This window comes from Oncorhynchus masou, chromosome 25 (assembly GCF_036934945.1).
Source record: "Oncorhynchus masou masou isolate Uvic2021 chromosome 25, UVic_Omas_1.1, whole genome shotgun sequence".
Classification (NCBI taxonomy): Eukaryota; Metazoa; Chordata; class Actinopteri; order Salmoniformes; family Salmonidae; genus Oncorhynchus; species Oncorhynchus masou.
In genome coordinates, this window is record NC_088236.1 from 25,328,106 (window position 1) to 25,344,963 (window position 16,858).

Sequence of the window (16,858 nt, forward strand, 5' to 3'; positions counted from 1 at the left end):
TTGGGTAATCTGTCACTTCCTGCTTTCGTTGCGGCTAAGCGGAAGATAACATTGGAGTTTCAGCAGGCAGTTTGTCGGAGAATACGCTATTTATTATAGCTTTATTAGATACATTTTGAGATATAAAGTTTGGAGTGCTAATTTCCATCATGGTAAGTACTCGACAACACTGGTTTTGACTGTTGCTTATGAAAAATGCTAACATAACCAGTGCCACATCGTATCGGAATTCACTAGCTAACCGTTAACTGTTAGCTTGATAGTAGGAAATAGTTAGCCATTCAAATCAAAGGAAATATGCACCATCATTCTGACACATATCTACCTTGCTCAGCAACTTTACTTGTGAATCGTACAGCTTTAAATAGTTAAATGGTGTCACTTGTCAGCTAGTTTTACATGAAGTAGGCTAACTTGTTGGTATGATGATGTTTGAAATTAAAGTTGGATTTGAAATTAGTCAGGGTAACGTTGTCTAACCAACTGTCTAAAAATAACTCATTTTTACTTGACTTACCTACTTTTTGTTTTTCAAAATATTTGCCACAGTTTTCCTTCAACATGTTTGACCACCCGATGCCACGGACTTTCCAAAACCGCTTCTCCACTCAATACCGCTGCTACTCTGTGTCCATGCTGGCGGGTCCCAACGACCGGTCTGATGTGGAGAAAGGAGGAAAAAGTAATAATTCTATATGATGGCAATTCTATAAATTGCCAACTTTTAAATATATCATAACCATACCAGGAATGTATGGAGTTTGACACCTAAGCTTTGCCCCAGTGTCCTATACACAAGTGAAGTGACTGTAGAGATTGCAGTCACTGTCATCCTACTGTCAATTGATTCTTCCTTATCCTGCTCTGTAAGTGTTTTTTTAGTGCTCATATTGCTCTGTTTTCTCATTATAGTTATAATGCCGCCATCTGCACTTGACCAACTAAGTAAGTATACTCCTACTTTACCCAGATTTAAACTCTGATGATCTACATATGCAATTTTTCCGAACCAGAGTTTTATACCCAACAAATGACTTCTTCTTACCCTTCACTCTTTTCCCCCAAAGGCAGACTTAACATCACCTACCCCATGTTGTTCAAACTTACCAACAAGAACTCCGACAGAATGACACACTGTGGTGTCTTGGAGTTTGTAGCAGATGAGGGGATTTGCTACCTGCCACACTGGGTGAGCAGGGTTGTTTTATTTCAACACTTATTTTTTTTATAAACCTTGTGCCATATTTCTATCAAAGGATGCTTTAACTGCAGAGCTGTGGTGAAGTGGTAACACTCCCTGGCACAAGTCACATATATAAGACTCCCCACAAGAGACCAGGGTTTGATCCCCACCCTTTCCACTGTTTCTCTCCTTGCCCGTTTCCCCCTCTGATTTCCTTTCTGTCTAAATAAAGTGAGAGCACCTCAACCAAAAAAAAATATATGTATAGATGGATGCTTTAAACTGGGAACAGTGTATGTTATGTCACGTGCATTAAAGTTAGGGATGGGCATGAGTACTCTAATGGACTACTTTAAAACTCCAACTTTAACCAGAGATCACTTTTTTTCAAATACTGCAAAACTATTTGGTGGAATGTGCTTTGTGGATGCCTGAACGGGCAAGTGAAATTTTGTCACCCTTACCCCTAAAAAAACAAACGTTCATTTGCTTTGACTCTAGTGTTCCATTTGTACATGTGCATTTGTGGGGCACAACAAAAAATAATACAATTCTTCTCCCTAAATCCCCCTTTCCCCTCTGTCTCTTTCACTCAATTGCGTTCCGACCGCTCCCTCTACACAAGCGTGCTGAGGGCGCACGCAAGCTCCCGTTTGGCCTACAGAAATAAATGCCTATAAAAACTTATCTAACTGATGAGACACACAACCTACATTCCTTGCCAAATGGCATCAGTTTTGTCACAAATTCAAAATGGACTGGTTGATTGAGGTAGGAAAATGTGTTCCAACAACAAGCAGCAGATTTGGAATAATTGCGTCCCGTATATATTCCCGCTTAGGCTACTTTGTGAACTACTGATGCCATTTAGAATTCATGGTTGCTCAAGGCCTGAGGCCCCAAGGACTGTCATATACTGTAAGATAATTGAAGACTGTTCTTTGCTGTACAACAAGGTTTTTCAGCAGTTCCTTGGGGAGAAATCTGTGCATCCAGCAGGAGCAGAGGACACACTGAAAAACAGGCTTTTCAACATGCACCGCTCAGAGACAACCAAGGGCATAAAATTGCACATAATTGCAGCCTTGAAAAATGAGTCATCTAATCTCAGAGTTGTGATGGCTACTTCAGCACTGGGAATGGGGATAGACTTTAAGTGTGTCATGTAGTCAATTATGGACCACCTCAAGACCTTGAGTCCTACATGCAGGCATATGGAAGAGCAGGGAGGGACGGCATGAGCTAAAATTAATTTATCCTGTACCGTGGAAGACCGCTTGTTTGAGTTTCATATAAGAAGGAACTGTATGTGTCAAACAGAACCAGCTGTAGGCGGTTGAAACTCTTACAGCTCTTTGATGATTAAGGCATGCAACCAATATCACCCAAACATGGCTGCTGTGACAATTGTGCTACTACCTCATGCAACTGCAAGGATGTAGAGTGTATTCGGAAAGTATTCAGGCCCCTTCACCTTCTCTACATTTTGTTACAGTACAGCCTTATTCTAAAATTGTTTTTTGTTTTTGTTTTACTTCTACAATCTACACACAATACCCCGTAATGACAAAGCGAAAACAGGTTTTTAGAAACCAGGCATCGCTCATCACCTGGCCATCCCTACAGTGAAGCATGGTGGTGGTGGCAGCATCATGCTGTGGAGATGTTTTTCAGCGGCAGGGACTGGGATACTAGTCAGGCTCAAGGGGAGGTACGGAGTAGAGTACGAGAGCTCCTTGATGAAAACCTGCTCCAGAGCACTCAGGACCTGAGACTGGGGCGACAGTACACCTCCCAACAGGACAACGACCCTAAGCACACAGCCAAGACAACACAGCAGTGGCTTCGGGACAAGTCTCTGAATGTCCTTGTATGGCCCAGACAGAGCCCAGACTTGAACCCAATCGATCTCCGGAGAGACCTGAAAGTAGCTGTGCAGCGACGCTCCCCATCCAACCTGACAGAGCTTGAGAAGATCTGCAGAGAAGAATGGGAGAAACTCCCCAAATACAGGCGTGCCAAGCTTGTAGCATCAAACACAAGAAGGTTCTTCAATAAAGTACTGAGTAAATGGTCTTAATACTTAAGGAAATGTATTTACTTTTTTTTAGCCAACATTTCTGAATCTGTTTTTGCATTGTCATTATGGGGTATTGTGTGTAGATTGAGGATTTTTTCAAATCCATTTTAGAGTGAGGCTGTAATGTAACAATATGTGGAGAAAGTGAAAATAATTACATAAATAAATGGAACAAAGAATGTAACGTTATAAAAGTAAATACACGTTTTGCCAGTCTATGTTGTCATTTGTTTCAGTATTACGTCTTTCCTCTTTCTTAAATTACTTCTCTAACTGTGGCATTTAAGATGACAGTTTCCATTCCAGAGTTTCAGCACCACAGTTGAAATCAACAGTCAACATTTGTGCCTTTGTCTGCGTGCCAAAAGGGCAGACAGTTTCTTCTTCTCACGGTGTAAGGTCAGTTTGATTGCTGAATCTGATCCATTACACTTGTTCCTCATAGTCCAATTTGTGCAGCAGGTTTATTTTGGAGTTCTGGAAGCTTGGGTAGAACCTGCCAGGTGTCAAAGCAAACTCCTTCTGATGAAGAAGCACACTTACTATATGGTTGATGGCCTCAGATTTGCTTGAGATTGAGTGCTTTCCAGACTTTGGCGTCAGCTCAGTCTTTATCAAATCGTTGCATGAGTTCTGTCTTCTCTCGTTATGGTCCTGCTGAATTTCTGTGCAATGTCAAACTGGACTTGGGCACCTTGATGTTGGATGAGGTCTTTTGTGAGGTGCACATTGTGTCAGTAGTTCTTGCATCAAATACTTTTGGTATTGCTCTGGGCTGATTACCTTGAAGACATGTACTAATCATTTCCAAAGGACCTCTTAAGTATATGTTACTTTACCAGGAGTAGTTGTAAAATTGACCTTAAATAAAAGGAAAATAAGGTTTTAATATCTGAGACTGTCATCATGCAACACATTTGCATGTGCCACATAAAATGAGCCTATCAGTTACTTCATTGTTAAGTGGGAAAAATCGGTACAAAGGATCTAGGCTACAGTTGTTATCATGATCAACTGAATATATTATTAAATGTAGCCTACAAATGTGAGCCTGTAGGACATGTGCAATACTAACTGATAAGTCAATGAAGAGGGTAATAATTAATACTGGGATAATAAACAAACAAAAAATCATAGCTATGTTGTTCGAAGGTAGAGCACTTTAACTACTTTAACTACTTTCGTGGAGTGCTCACCTTTTTGTCACTTGCAGCCAATGATGCACAGAAAAAGGTGCTTGTAGCGGTTGAATTCCTATATCTAGCACCTGGTCATATGTGTCTGGGGTTGGGACCCTGAATAAGCCTTGTCTCTCCGGACTCTCTGCTTTTCTGAACAGACACTTTTGGTACTTCTTGGTGTCGAGACAGCCATTACACACAATTTCATTCTATGTTCCAGGTGCGTGATGCATCACTTTTTTCACTTGGAAAAAATATTTTGTTTAATTCTGTTTATATTACATCATGTTTGTTACTATAACATGTGTCTTGACCGTGTTAAGGGCTCAGGAATTAAGCGTATCTTGTCTGCTAAATTAACAAAACAAAGCTATGCCAGTGCACAGCCATTGGCTTTGAAAATTTTAAAGATTGTGTTTCATGATATAATATAACCAGCTGATATTACGGTTTCAATAAATTAATATTAAAATGGCATTGTCTAATATTGAGTTGCATCCCCTTTTACCCTCTGACCAGCCTCAATTCTTCTGAGCATTTTTTATTTTATTTAACCTTTTATTTAACTAGGCAAGTCATTTTAAGAACAAATTCTTATTTACAACGATGGCCTACTGTACACAATCCACAATCCATGTCTCAATTGTCTCAAGGCTTAAAAATCCTTCTTTAACCTGTCTCCTCCCCTTCATCTACACTGGTTTTGAAGTTGGATTGAACAAGTGACATCAATAAGAGATCATAGCTCTCACCTGGTCAGTCTATGCCTGGCACGGCATGGACTCTACATGGTGTTGAAAGTGTTCCACAGGGATGCTGGCCCCATGTTGACTCCAATGCTTCACACAGTTGTGTCAAGTTGGCTGGATATCCTTTGGGTGGTGGACCATTCTTGATACACACAGAAAACTGTTGAGTGTGGAAAAACCCAGCAGCTTTGCAGTTCTTGACACTCAAACCGGTTCGCCCGGCACCTTCTACCATACCCAGTTAAAAGGCACTTAAATCTTTTGTATTGCCTATTCACCCTCTGAATGGCACACACTGTACACAGTCCATGTTTCAATTGGGGAGGCAGGGTAGCCTAGTGGTTAGAGCATTGGACTAGTAAACGAAAGGTTGCAAGTTCAACTCCCCGAGCTGACAAGGTACAAAATCTGTCGTTCTGCCCCTGAACAGGCAGTTAACCCACTGTTCCTAGGCCGTCATTGAAAATAAGAATTTGTTCTTAACTGACTGGCCTAGTAAAATAAAGGTTTAAAAAAATTAATTACATTTTTTTTTCTCTAGGCTTAAAAATCCTTCTTTAACCTGTTTCCTCTCCTTCATCTACACTGATTTGAAGTGGATTTAACAAGTGACATCAATAAGAGATCATAGCTTTCACCTGGTCAGTCTATGTCATGGAAAGTGCAAGTGTTCATAATGTTTTGTACACTGTCTCTATGGGGCAATTAGGATTTGTTATCTGTAATGTTTGTGATTAATTAGGCATTGTTGTGCACTGTTCCTATATTTTTTTCCAAAGCGGGCCTTGTTCAAAAAATATTTTCGATATTGGAGTACTCGAACAGTCAGAGCATTTAAAATCAAATCCAATTTTATTGGTCACATACACATGGTTAGCATATGTTAATGTGAATGTAGTGAAATGCTTGTGCTTCTAGTTCTGACTGTGCAGTAATATCTAACAATTTCACAACAACTACCTTACACGTGTGTGTATAAAGGAAGGAATAACAATATGTACATATAAATATATGGATGAGCGGTGGCCGTACGGCATAGGTAAGATGCAGTAGATGGTATAGAGTACAGTATATACATATGAGATGAGTAATGCAGGGTATGTAAACATATGTAAACATATAAAGTGGCATTGTTTAAAGTGACTAGTGATACATTTATTACATCCAATCCAATGCTTTGATGCACCTGTACTAACCTTGCCTTCTGGATGATAGCGGGGTGAACAGGCAGTGGCTCGGGTGGTTGTTGCCCTTGATGATGTTTTTGGCCTTCCTGTGACATCGGGTGCTGTAGGTGTCCTGTAGGGCAGGTCGTTTGCCCCCGGTGATGTGTTGTGCAGACCTCACTACACTCTGGAGAGCCTTGCGGTTGTGGGCGGAGCAGTTGCCGTACCAGGCGGTGATTGTGCATCTGTAAAAGATTGCGAGTGTTTTCGGTGACAAACTACATTTCTTCAGCTTCCTGAGGTTGAAGAGGCGCTGTTGTGCCTTCTTCACCACACTGTCTGTGTGAGTGAACCATTTCAGTTTGTCCGTGATGTGTACGCCGAGTAACTTAACTTTCCATCTTCTCCACTACTCTCCCGTCGATAGGGGGTTTCCTGAAGTCCACGATCATCTCCTTTGTTTTGTTGACGTTGAGTGTGAGGTTATTTTCCTGACACCACACTCCGAGGGCCCTCGCCTCCTCCTCCCTATAGGCCGTCTCGTCGTTGTTGGTAATCAAACCTACCACTGTAGTGTCGTCTGCAAACTTGATGAGTGAGTTGTAGGCGTGCATGGCCACGCAGTCATGGGTGAACAGGGAGTACAGGAGAGGGCTGAGAATGCACCCTTGCAGGGCCCCAGTGTTGAGGATCAGCGGGGTGAAGATGTTGTTTCCTACCCTCACCACCTGGGGGGCGGCCCGTCAGAAAGTCAAGGACCCAGTTGCACAGGGCGGGGTCGAGACCCAGGGTCTCAAGCTTAATGACGAGTTTGGAGGGTACTATGGTGTTAAATGCTGAGCTGTAGTCAATGAACAGCATTCTTACGTAGGTATTCCTCTTGTCCAGATGGGTTAGGGCAGTGTGATTGCAATTGCATCGTCTGTGGACCTATTGGGGCGTTAAGCTAATTGGAGTGGGTTTAGGGTGTCCGGTAGGGTGGAGGTGATATGATCCTTGACTAGTCTTTCAAAGCACTTCATGATGATGAAAGTGAGTGCTACGGGGCAATAGTCGTTTAGCTCAGTTACCTTAGCTTTCTTGGGAACAGGAACAATGGTGGCCCTCTTGAAGCATGTGGGAACAGCCGACTGGGATAGGGATTGATTGAATATGTCCGTAAACACACCAGCCAGCTGGTCTGCGCATACTCTGAGGACGCGGCTAGGGATGCCGTCTGGGCAGGGTTAACGCGTTAACATGTTTTACTCACGTTGGCCACGGTGAAGGAGAGCCCGCAAGTGTGGTAGCGGGCTGTGTCAGTGGCCCTGTATTTAAAATCATTAATTAAAATCGTCACCTCTCTGTGGTCATGAACTTTAGTGTGTATGTTGTCTGTAGTGACATGGTTGCCTGTGTGTTTCCCCTGTAGATGATGCAGAATCTCCTGCTCGAGGAAGGGGGCCTGGTCCAGGTGGAGAGTGTGAACCTCATGGTGGCCACATACTCCAAGTTCCAGCCACAGAGCCCAGACTTCCTGGATATCACTAACCCCAAAGCAGTGTATGTACAGTTATAGACCTTTAATCACTCACCTCTGCACATTGTCTTTAAGTGTCATTAAAAATATGCAAATGATTCTCACTTTTCACTTCACTCTCATAGGTTGGAAAATGCCTTGAGAAACTTTGCCTGCTTAACTACAGGAGATGTTGTCGCAATTAACTACAATGAAAAGGTAACTGTTTGATGTTTTTGATACACTACACAGCCAAAAGTATGTGGAAACCTGCTCATCGAACATCTCATTCCAGAATCATGGGCATTAATATGGAGTTGGTCCCGCCATTCCTGCTATAACAGCCTCCACTCTTCTGGGAAGGCTTTCCAGTAGATGTTGGAACATTGCTGTGGGGACATCTATTCAGCCATGAGCATTAGTGAGGTAGGGCACTGATGTAGGACGGTTTGGCCTGGCTCACAGTCGGCGGTCCAGTTCATCCCAAAGGAGTTTGATGGAGTTGAGGTCAGGGCTCTGAGCAGGCCAATCAAGTTCTTCCACACTGATCTCGACAAACCATTTCTGTAAGGACCAGGTTGCGTTCTCCTGGCATCCGCCAAACCCAGATTCGTCCGTCGAACTGCTTGATGGTGAAGTGAGATTCATAATTTCAGAGAATGTGTTTCTAGAGTCCAATGGCGGCGAGCTTTACTCCACTCCAGCCAATGCTTGGCATTGCGCATGGTGATCTTAGGCGTGTGTGTGGCTGCTCGGCCACGAAAACCCCTTTCATGAAGCTCCCGACGAACAGTTATTGTGCTGACATTGCTTCCAGAGGCAGTTGAAACTCAGTAGTGAGTGTTGCAACCGAGAACAGGCAAGTTTTATGCGCTTCAGTCACTTGTGTGGCCTACCACTTCGCATTTGAGCAGTTGTTGCTCCTAGACATTTCCACTTCACAATAACGGCACTTACAGTTGACCGGGGCAGCTCTAGCAGGGCAGAAATTTTATGAACTGACTTGTTGGAAAGGTGGCATCCTATGATGATACCACGTTGGAAGTAATTGAGCTCTTCAGTAAGGTAATTCTACTGACAGTGTTTTCTATGGAGATTGTATGGATGTGTACTTGATTTTATACACCTGTCAGCAACGGGTGTGGCTGAAATATCCAAATCCACTCATTTGAAGGGGTGTCTACAAACATTTGGCCACATATTGTATGATGACTGTGTTACAATGCACAAGGCAAAACTGTAATGGAATTTGACTTGTCACCAGAAATGTTTATTCTAAATGTAAGGTGTGGCATCACAGTAGGCTGCTGAGGGGAGGATGGCTTATAATAATGGCGGGAATAGTATCAAACACATGGATGTGTTTGATAACATTCCATTTATTCCATTCCAACCATTAATATGAACCCGTCCTCCCCAAATAATGTGACACCGGCAGCCTGTGTGTGGCTTACAGTTGTGCCTGACCTGTTATCTTTCTCTATACTGATTTCAGATCTATGAACTGCGAGTGATGGAGACTAAGCCAGACAAGGCCGTATCTATCATTGAATGTGATATGAATGTAAGATCTTCTGTACTATCTATCATACCATAAGTGGAGACACAACACTTTAACTTAGATTATGGTACCTAATAGCTCTACCTCACCCAGCCATACCTGTTGTTGTCTCTCAGGTGGACTTTGATGCGCCGCTTGGTTACAAAGAACCAGAGAGGTGTTACAAAGCCCCAGAGGAGCCCACAGTAAGAACAACACATGTAGAGTATTTCTAATCCGGTCTCAGTGTTTATACTGTATGTTTTGATGAACTCTTATCACTCCTCACAACAGGAGGAGGAAGGAGACCCCAACACTTGGACTGAAATGGACATGAGATTCCGAGTGAGTTTATGCTTATGGATTTTTTTTCTTGCGTACCTCAGTTCATACCCATATGGTTCACGTTCTCTTTCATTTATGCGAAGCTCATGCAATCCTCAATTCAACCCATTAATTAGTCTGAATACTTCTCTCCTATAGGCTTTCACAGGTTCAGGCAATCGCCTGGATGGCAAAAAGAAAGGCATCGAGCCCAGCCCCGTCCCCATCGATCCCAGTGACATCAAAAGGTTGGGAGCTATTATCAGTCCTAAAACAACCCATAATCCTTTCCCCATATCTGGGCAACTTTTGTATTTCCAGATCACATCTACATGTGACATGCTATGATGAAATCAGCTCTGATCTTAATCTTTAACCGCTCTCTGTCCCAATGCAGAGGGATTCCTAACTATGAGTACAAGGTTGGCAGGATCACCTTCATCAGAAACTCCAGGCCTCTGCCCAGGAAAACAACAGAGGATGTAAGTATGATGGTTAAAGAAGGAAAATGTCACAAACTGCTTCATCCCTTTCTTGCAAACACTGAAATTCCAGGAAGGCATAAAAGCTGTATTTAGATGGTTCAAATGGTTCATGTGCCAGATTTGAATGATGTACGCTAAAGCTAGTTGCATGTTTTCAGGAGGATTCGGAATTCATCGCCTTCTCTGGTGAGGGAAAGTCACTTCGCAAGAAGGGTGGCAGAAAGCTTTGAGGCACTACAGTATTTAACTGCAGAGACTGACTGACTGCAGACTCCACATACATACTCACACACCCACCATAAGCAACCAATAAAAGCAGGTCATGAAAAGAGCTGGGTTCATTTTTTTCTTTCCCTTGGCAGGAATCAACAAGGCGTTACTTTCCTTTGATCATATGGTAACGGTCTTGCCCATGGTAAGCATGTTAAATGCACATCAAAAAAATGGAATGTTATTGGGACTGTGGTTAGAGTCCAGGGTTGCTGGTATGAGCCCATTCAAAGACAGCAACCCTTTCCTTTCACTACAATATGATAAATATCATAGAACATTGTTTACCTTTCAACGGAATGACAGTTAATGTTGGAGTGGGTTTGATTTTTCTTGGAATATGTATCAAATTAATTTGGAAACGCTCCTCTGACATTGGAACCTATTAGACTCGAACTTTGAGTGATGAGTGGTAGATAAATGCTATTTCGTTTGTTTATTTATCAACACTCTGAAGTAAAGTACAGTGTTTTGAATGTGCACTCTGTATATATCTGTTTATTTTTGTCTTAAAACTTTTTGTGTGGAATGATGCTTCCATTATATTGGTTTATAGAGCCTAATGTTAAAGTGTATCAGTAGGTATTGAAATAGCTACATATTGTAATTGATAAGTGTGCGGAGTCAATAACAAAACACAGTAAAGGGATACAAGAACAACTTGTGAATAATTTAGGGATTTATGAGTCTGAGCTGCATGGTTGGTTGGTGAGGATGGAGGCAGTCTCACAATATGGACTGGGATAGAACAACACAGAGAAATTAAATCATTAGATATTTTGCATGATTGAAAAACACCAACTTTTTGATGCCTTTTCTTTGTATCTGACTGGTATTGCCGGCAACAAAGCCTGTACTTTTATTTCCACCAACCGACCTAGTTATGATTGCAGTAATGTATTTAAAAGTCCTGTGTATAAATGTTGCCTTTCATTGGCACATATTAAGTCATGAACATTCTGTTGTCCGTCAAACTATTTCTTGTCAATCACAAAGCTTTACAGAAATGCTTTTTATGCATTTATTCTCTCCATTTAAATGCATGTAGTTCTGTCTTTGAGTTGTTCTTGTCTATTGTCACAGAAATGCTTTGGCATTTGGTGTGGGGATAATGCACTTCAGGAGGTAGGTGGCACTTTAATTGGGGAGAAAGCGCTCGTGGTAATGTCTGGAGTGGAATTAGTGGAATGGTATCAAACACATGGTTTCTATGTGCTTGATGCCATTCCATTTACACAGTTCCAGTCATTTTTATGAGCCATCCTCCCTTCAGCAGCCTCCACTGGAGTGCACACTTCCTTTTCATTTTTTTTCTTCTTGACTTTGACAAATAAATATTTAAAAGCCCTCTATATTTAGTGAATATATGATGGGTTAGTGTGCACATGTTTTTAACTTAAACTACAAATGGCTAGTAGGTTGAGAAGAGTAAGTGTGTGCAATGTGATCATATCCAAGGTTGATCAAAAAAGCTACTTTATGAAATGCTCATACAGAGGTTCATCCAGGGCAGATGTATTTATATGATCTGGAAGAGCATATTCTAATGCTTCTACGTCAATGAGCACATGGGTTCTGTTCCAAAATACAACTGGTTTATTATGACAGCAGTTGCACATGTTAATGACACTCAAGTTCTGTGGGAAAAATATTGTTTATATTTTGTTCTATTATATTCATTCTTACTATAAAATATAGGCCATATGTGTTGACTGATCAGGGCAGGGGGATGTAGGCTAATGGTGCTTTCAAGACAACTGGGACTCGGTACATTTTTTTGTAAAATTATGGGCTTCAGTGATCTTTTGGTCAGAAAGTCAGAGCTCTTGGAATTCAAGTTGGTCGACAATTCAAGACGATCTTTCCCAATCTGAGCTTTTTTGTTCTTCTAGTTTCCAGTTTTCTTCAACGCTCGTAAATTGGAGATTACGGAGTTCCCAGTTGTTTTGAATACGGCGTTACATTTCAGCTCTACTACAAGCTTCACGTTGCTTTGTCATCAGCGTTATGTCAATGTGACGTTCTACCTGCTACACAGAGCTCATTGTTTTGAGAGCAGAGGGGAAGGGCGTCTTTATTTGATTTTCCCCTACTGTGATCAGGGCAGGGGAATGTAGGTTACCAAGTGCGCAGCGGCCTAAGGCACTGCATCTCGGTGCTGGAGGCGTCACGATATACCCTTGGCCGTGATCGGGAGTCCCATGGCGCACAATTGACACAGCGTAGTCTGGGTTAGGGGAGTTCGGCCGTCATTGTAAATAAGAATTTTCTTAACTGGCTTGCCTCGTTAAATAATCAAAAAATAATTGCGACGTTCAAATTTGCGGTCAGCAGACCTGAAATTTGCTCGGTGATGAAAAAAAAATAGAGGGAACATTTGTGTCCACATACACAAAACATCTATGTTATTCTATTATTGTATTTGTCTGATGTTTCTTAGGACCTGGATAAACATTAATGGATTTCTGTCCAGCCAACTTATATAATTACCAGAACATAGGCTTTCTGACAATGTTTTGAGTGGCCAACGTTTTATTCACCATAGCAGGAAAATACAAGGTAATTATTTACAAGTAGGCTATGACAAGCTGCTAACTTACTGTTGTGAATGTGAAGGAAGGAAAGTAGTGGAAGGTCTGAATTTAAAATGAGGAATTTAGAACATGCAGCTGTCAAGTTATCGTGACAACGGTCTGACTTGACTGACTTCAAACATGGTGCAGAATGCTCCCTTCTATATTGCACACTCTTGTTTGTGTGCAGTAAAATCACGCGGTTTAACGTACATTTTTCATAGTTTTAAATTTCAATAGCTCTTTGGTCATGTCAATTACACACCTAAGAAGCGTGCAGTGGATATACACCCATATTGCATAACCTCTAGTTTTGTCTCTTCTATATTGTACATTAATATTAGTTTGACAGTTAGGGGGTTCAGTCCAGTGTTGTGTTTACCCTTTTCTTTAATATTTATCTATAATAATTGTTAGTTCTAAGTACTTATTTTCCCTGTTTTTTATTTTTCCACAGTATTTAACAGTGGTACACAATAGGAGAGAGACAGATAATATTTCCTTTTATCGTTAATATCAACCATAAAGGAAAAGGGCAAAGTACGAGTCATGCTATTAATTGTCCAAAGCAGGGATGAGAGGGAGCTAGTGAGGTAGGCTGCATTGGGTTTGCTGGTCAATACATATACTGAACATGTAACCACAGTAATGGTGGCCAGTATATCAATGAATAACAATTGAATATTGACAAATTAAACAGAAATTGTAGACCTTTAATCTTTTCCAACATGTCAACAGACACTTAACTTCAAATAAGTATGAAACATTTCACAGTGTTAACTTTCTCTTTATACCTGGTTGATGTACATTTCAGAGCCTCTTCAGTGTGGATGGGGTATAGCATACATTTTCAACAACAAAGACTGCACTTCCAGTTTGTGTTCTTTACTCTGTTGAACCATTTTGTCTTCATTCCTAGTTACAGCACATGGAACCACCGTTGGCATGCAAAACATTCAATCTAAAACAAAGCGTAACACTTCATAAATAATATCAAATATCAATTTAGTATGATGGATGATGAAATAGCCCTCCATTGCGTTATATCATAAATTGTCTTACATGCCGTCACTATTGTCAAAGATTATAAACATGTTAAATGAAGTTACTAACCCAGGCAGTCTTTGGGCCACATCCATGGTCTTTATCAGTGTCACACATGAAACAGTTGTTGGCTTTGTTGAACTCTGACATCATAGGCATGAACTGAACATATGGCTGTCCCACACAACTACATGACAATAAAGAATTTATATTTACTTTGAATTAAATGTCATTGCATACCTGACATTTTTAGTATGTCCTCATCCATTTCTTTTCACAGTTGCTCCATGTGTTTTTGAAGGTTCCATATCAATTTGGGAGGGGATGTTGGGGACGTTCTGTGCAACTTCCTTGGCCATCTACACCAACAAATAAAATAGAGTTTTTGACATAATTGTCACATTACAGCTAACCATTCATTATTGAAAATATAACTATCAAACCTGCATTACAAAGACCCCACAGCTGAAGGTGTCCTGCTGCATGTTGTGAGTTATTTCCCCTCCTTTCCACTTTATGAACCTTGGCGTGATCCTGGACAACACCCTGTCGTTCTCAACCAACATCATGGCGGTGGCCCGTTCCTGTAGGTTCATGCTCTACAACATCCGCAGACTACGACCCTGCCTCACACAGGAAGCGGCGCAGGTCCTAATCCAGGCACTTGTCATCTCCCGTCTGGATTACTGCAACTCGCTGTTGGCTGGGCTCCCTGCCTGTGCCATTAAACCCCTACAACTCATCCAGAACGCCGCAGCCCGTCTGGTGTTCAACCTTCTCAAGTTCTCTCACGTCACCCCGCTCCTCCGCTCTCTCCACTGGCTTCCAGTTGAAGCTCGCATCCGCTAAAGACCATGGTGCTTGCCTACGGAGCTGTGAGGGGAACGGCACCGCAGTACCTCCAGGCTCTGATCAGGCCCTACACCCAAACAAGGGCACTGCGTTCATCCACCTCTGGCCTGCTTGCCTCCCTACCACTGAGGAAGTACAGTTCCCGCTCAGCCCAGTCAAAACTGTTCGCTGCTCTGGCCCCCCAATGGTGGAACAAACTCCCTCACGACGCCAGGACAGCGGAGTCAATCACCACCTTCCGGAGACACCTGAAACCCCACCTCTTCAAGGAATACCTAGGATAGGATAAGTAATCCTTCTCACCCCCCCCTTAAATGATTTAGATGCACTATTGTAAAGTGGCTGTTCCACTGGATGTCAGAAGGTGAATTCACCAATTTGTAAGTCGCTCTGGATAAGAGCGTCTGCTAAATGACTTAAATGTAATGTAAATGTATGTCCACCCAGTTGTCTTTTCCATGGCAGGATCTTCTCATTTTGAAGTATTCTCTTTTTTATGTAAACATAATGAAATTCTGATTAGTTATAGGCAAATGAATACACAAGCCAAATGTGTATGCTGTTAGTAAAGGTAATTTCCTTTATGCCCCATTCTACACACACAGCCTAAATTATAGGCACTGAACCATTTACAGGACAATAACAAAAGTAGCATATAACATCCAACCCGATCACAGAGTGAATAAATGTAGAGTGTTCGTAGACTTCAAGAAAAAAAAATTAAGTGACAATTTCATCAGTATGTGCTTAATAAAGAAAGTCATATCACAAAGATCACAGATGACAGTGCCCACCAAATCTATGACAATAGAGAATGAATTGTAAGAACCAAAGTGTGTTTGTCAAAATGATATCTGAAAATGTCAGTTGTTGAACATAATACTTCTATTTGCAATAGAATTGATGATATATGCAGTTGAGGAATATTACAATGCCACTTCATACAATGTTTACATACCCTACATTAATCTACTCTATACCATCTACTGCATCTTGCCATCTTGATGTAATACATGTATCACTAGCCACTTTAAACAATGCTACTTTTATATGTTTACATACCCTACATTACTCATCTCATATGTATATTCTGTACTCAATACCATCTACTGTATCTTGCCTATGCCGTTCTGTACCATCACTCATTTATATATTTTTATGTACATATTCTTCATTCCTTTACACTTATGTGTATAAGGTTGTTGTGAAATTGTTAGGTTATATTACTCGTTGGTTATTACTGCATTGTCGGAACTAGAAGCACAAGCATTTCGCTACACTCGCATAAACATCTGCTAACCATGTGTGTGACAAATAAATTTGATTTAGATTTGATTTGACATGTACCAACACTACATGTAGGACAGACATAAGACATTCCACATACAGTATTTTTTTACTTATTTTATTTTTTATTTCACCTTTATTCAACCAGGTAAGCCAGTTGAGAACAAGTTCTCATTTACAACTGCAACCTGGCCAAGATAAAGCAAATCAGAGTGACACAAACAACAACACAGAGTTACACATGGAATAAACAAATGTACAGTCAATAACACAATAGAAAAGTCTATATACAGTGTGTGCAAATGAAGTAAGATTTAGGGAGGTAAGGCCATAAATAGGCCGTAGTGGCGAAATAATTACAGTTTCGCAAATAAACACTGAAGTGATAGATGTGCAGAAGATGAATGTGCAAGTAGAGATACTAGGGTGCAAAGGAGTAAAAATAAAATTAAAATATAAATAAGATAAAAAACAATATGGGGATGAGGTATTTACAGATGGGCTATGTACAGGTGCAATGATCTGTAAGCTGCTCTGATAGCTGATGCTTAGAGATAGTGAGGTAGATATGAGTCTCCAGCTTCAGTGATTTTTGCAATTCGTTCCAGTCATTGGCAGCAGAGAAC

General features: G+C 41.2%; 1 protein-coding gene across 2 annotated transcripts; it reads left to right on the forward strand.

Annotated features, from left to right (window-relative positions):
* Positions 1-20: 20 nt before the first annotated feature.
* Positions 21-11,828, forward strand: LOC135513960 (ubiquitin recognition factor in ER-associated degradation protein 1-like). 2 transcript variants are annotated; one of them, XM_064937007.1, is made up of 12 exons: positions 21-152; positions 550-682; positions 913-945; positions 1,068-1,189; positions 7,771-7,901; positions 8,004-8,076; positions 9,353-9,421; positions 9,535-9,603; positions 9,692-9,742; positions 9,881-9,969; positions 10,119-10,203; positions 10,365-11,828. In XM_064937007.1, the coding sequence occupies exons 1-12, from the start codon at positions 150-152 to the stop codon at positions 10,434-10,436; spliced, it is 930 nt and encodes a 309-aa protein (XP_064793079.1). In that variant the 5' UTR covers positions 21-149; the 3' UTR covers positions 10,437-11,828. The 2 variants fall into 2 exon arrangements, with proteins under 2 accessions (XP_064793079.1, XP_064793080.1); XM_064937008.1 differs by having other exon boundaries at positions 10,368-11,828.
* The last annotated feature ends 5,030 nt before the right edge of the window (positions 11,829-16,858 follow it).

Coding starts and splice junctions, on each gene's coding strand:
- LOC135513960 (XM_064937007.1), top strand. Junction 1,190..7,770: donor TTTGCTACCTGCCACACTGG/GTGAGCAGGGTT, acceptor TTTCCCCTGTAG/ATGATGCAGAATCTCCTGCT. Junction 9,970..10,118: donor GATCCCAGTGACATCAAAAG/GTTGGGAGCTAT, acceptor GTCCCAATGCAG/AGGGATTCCTAACTATGAGT.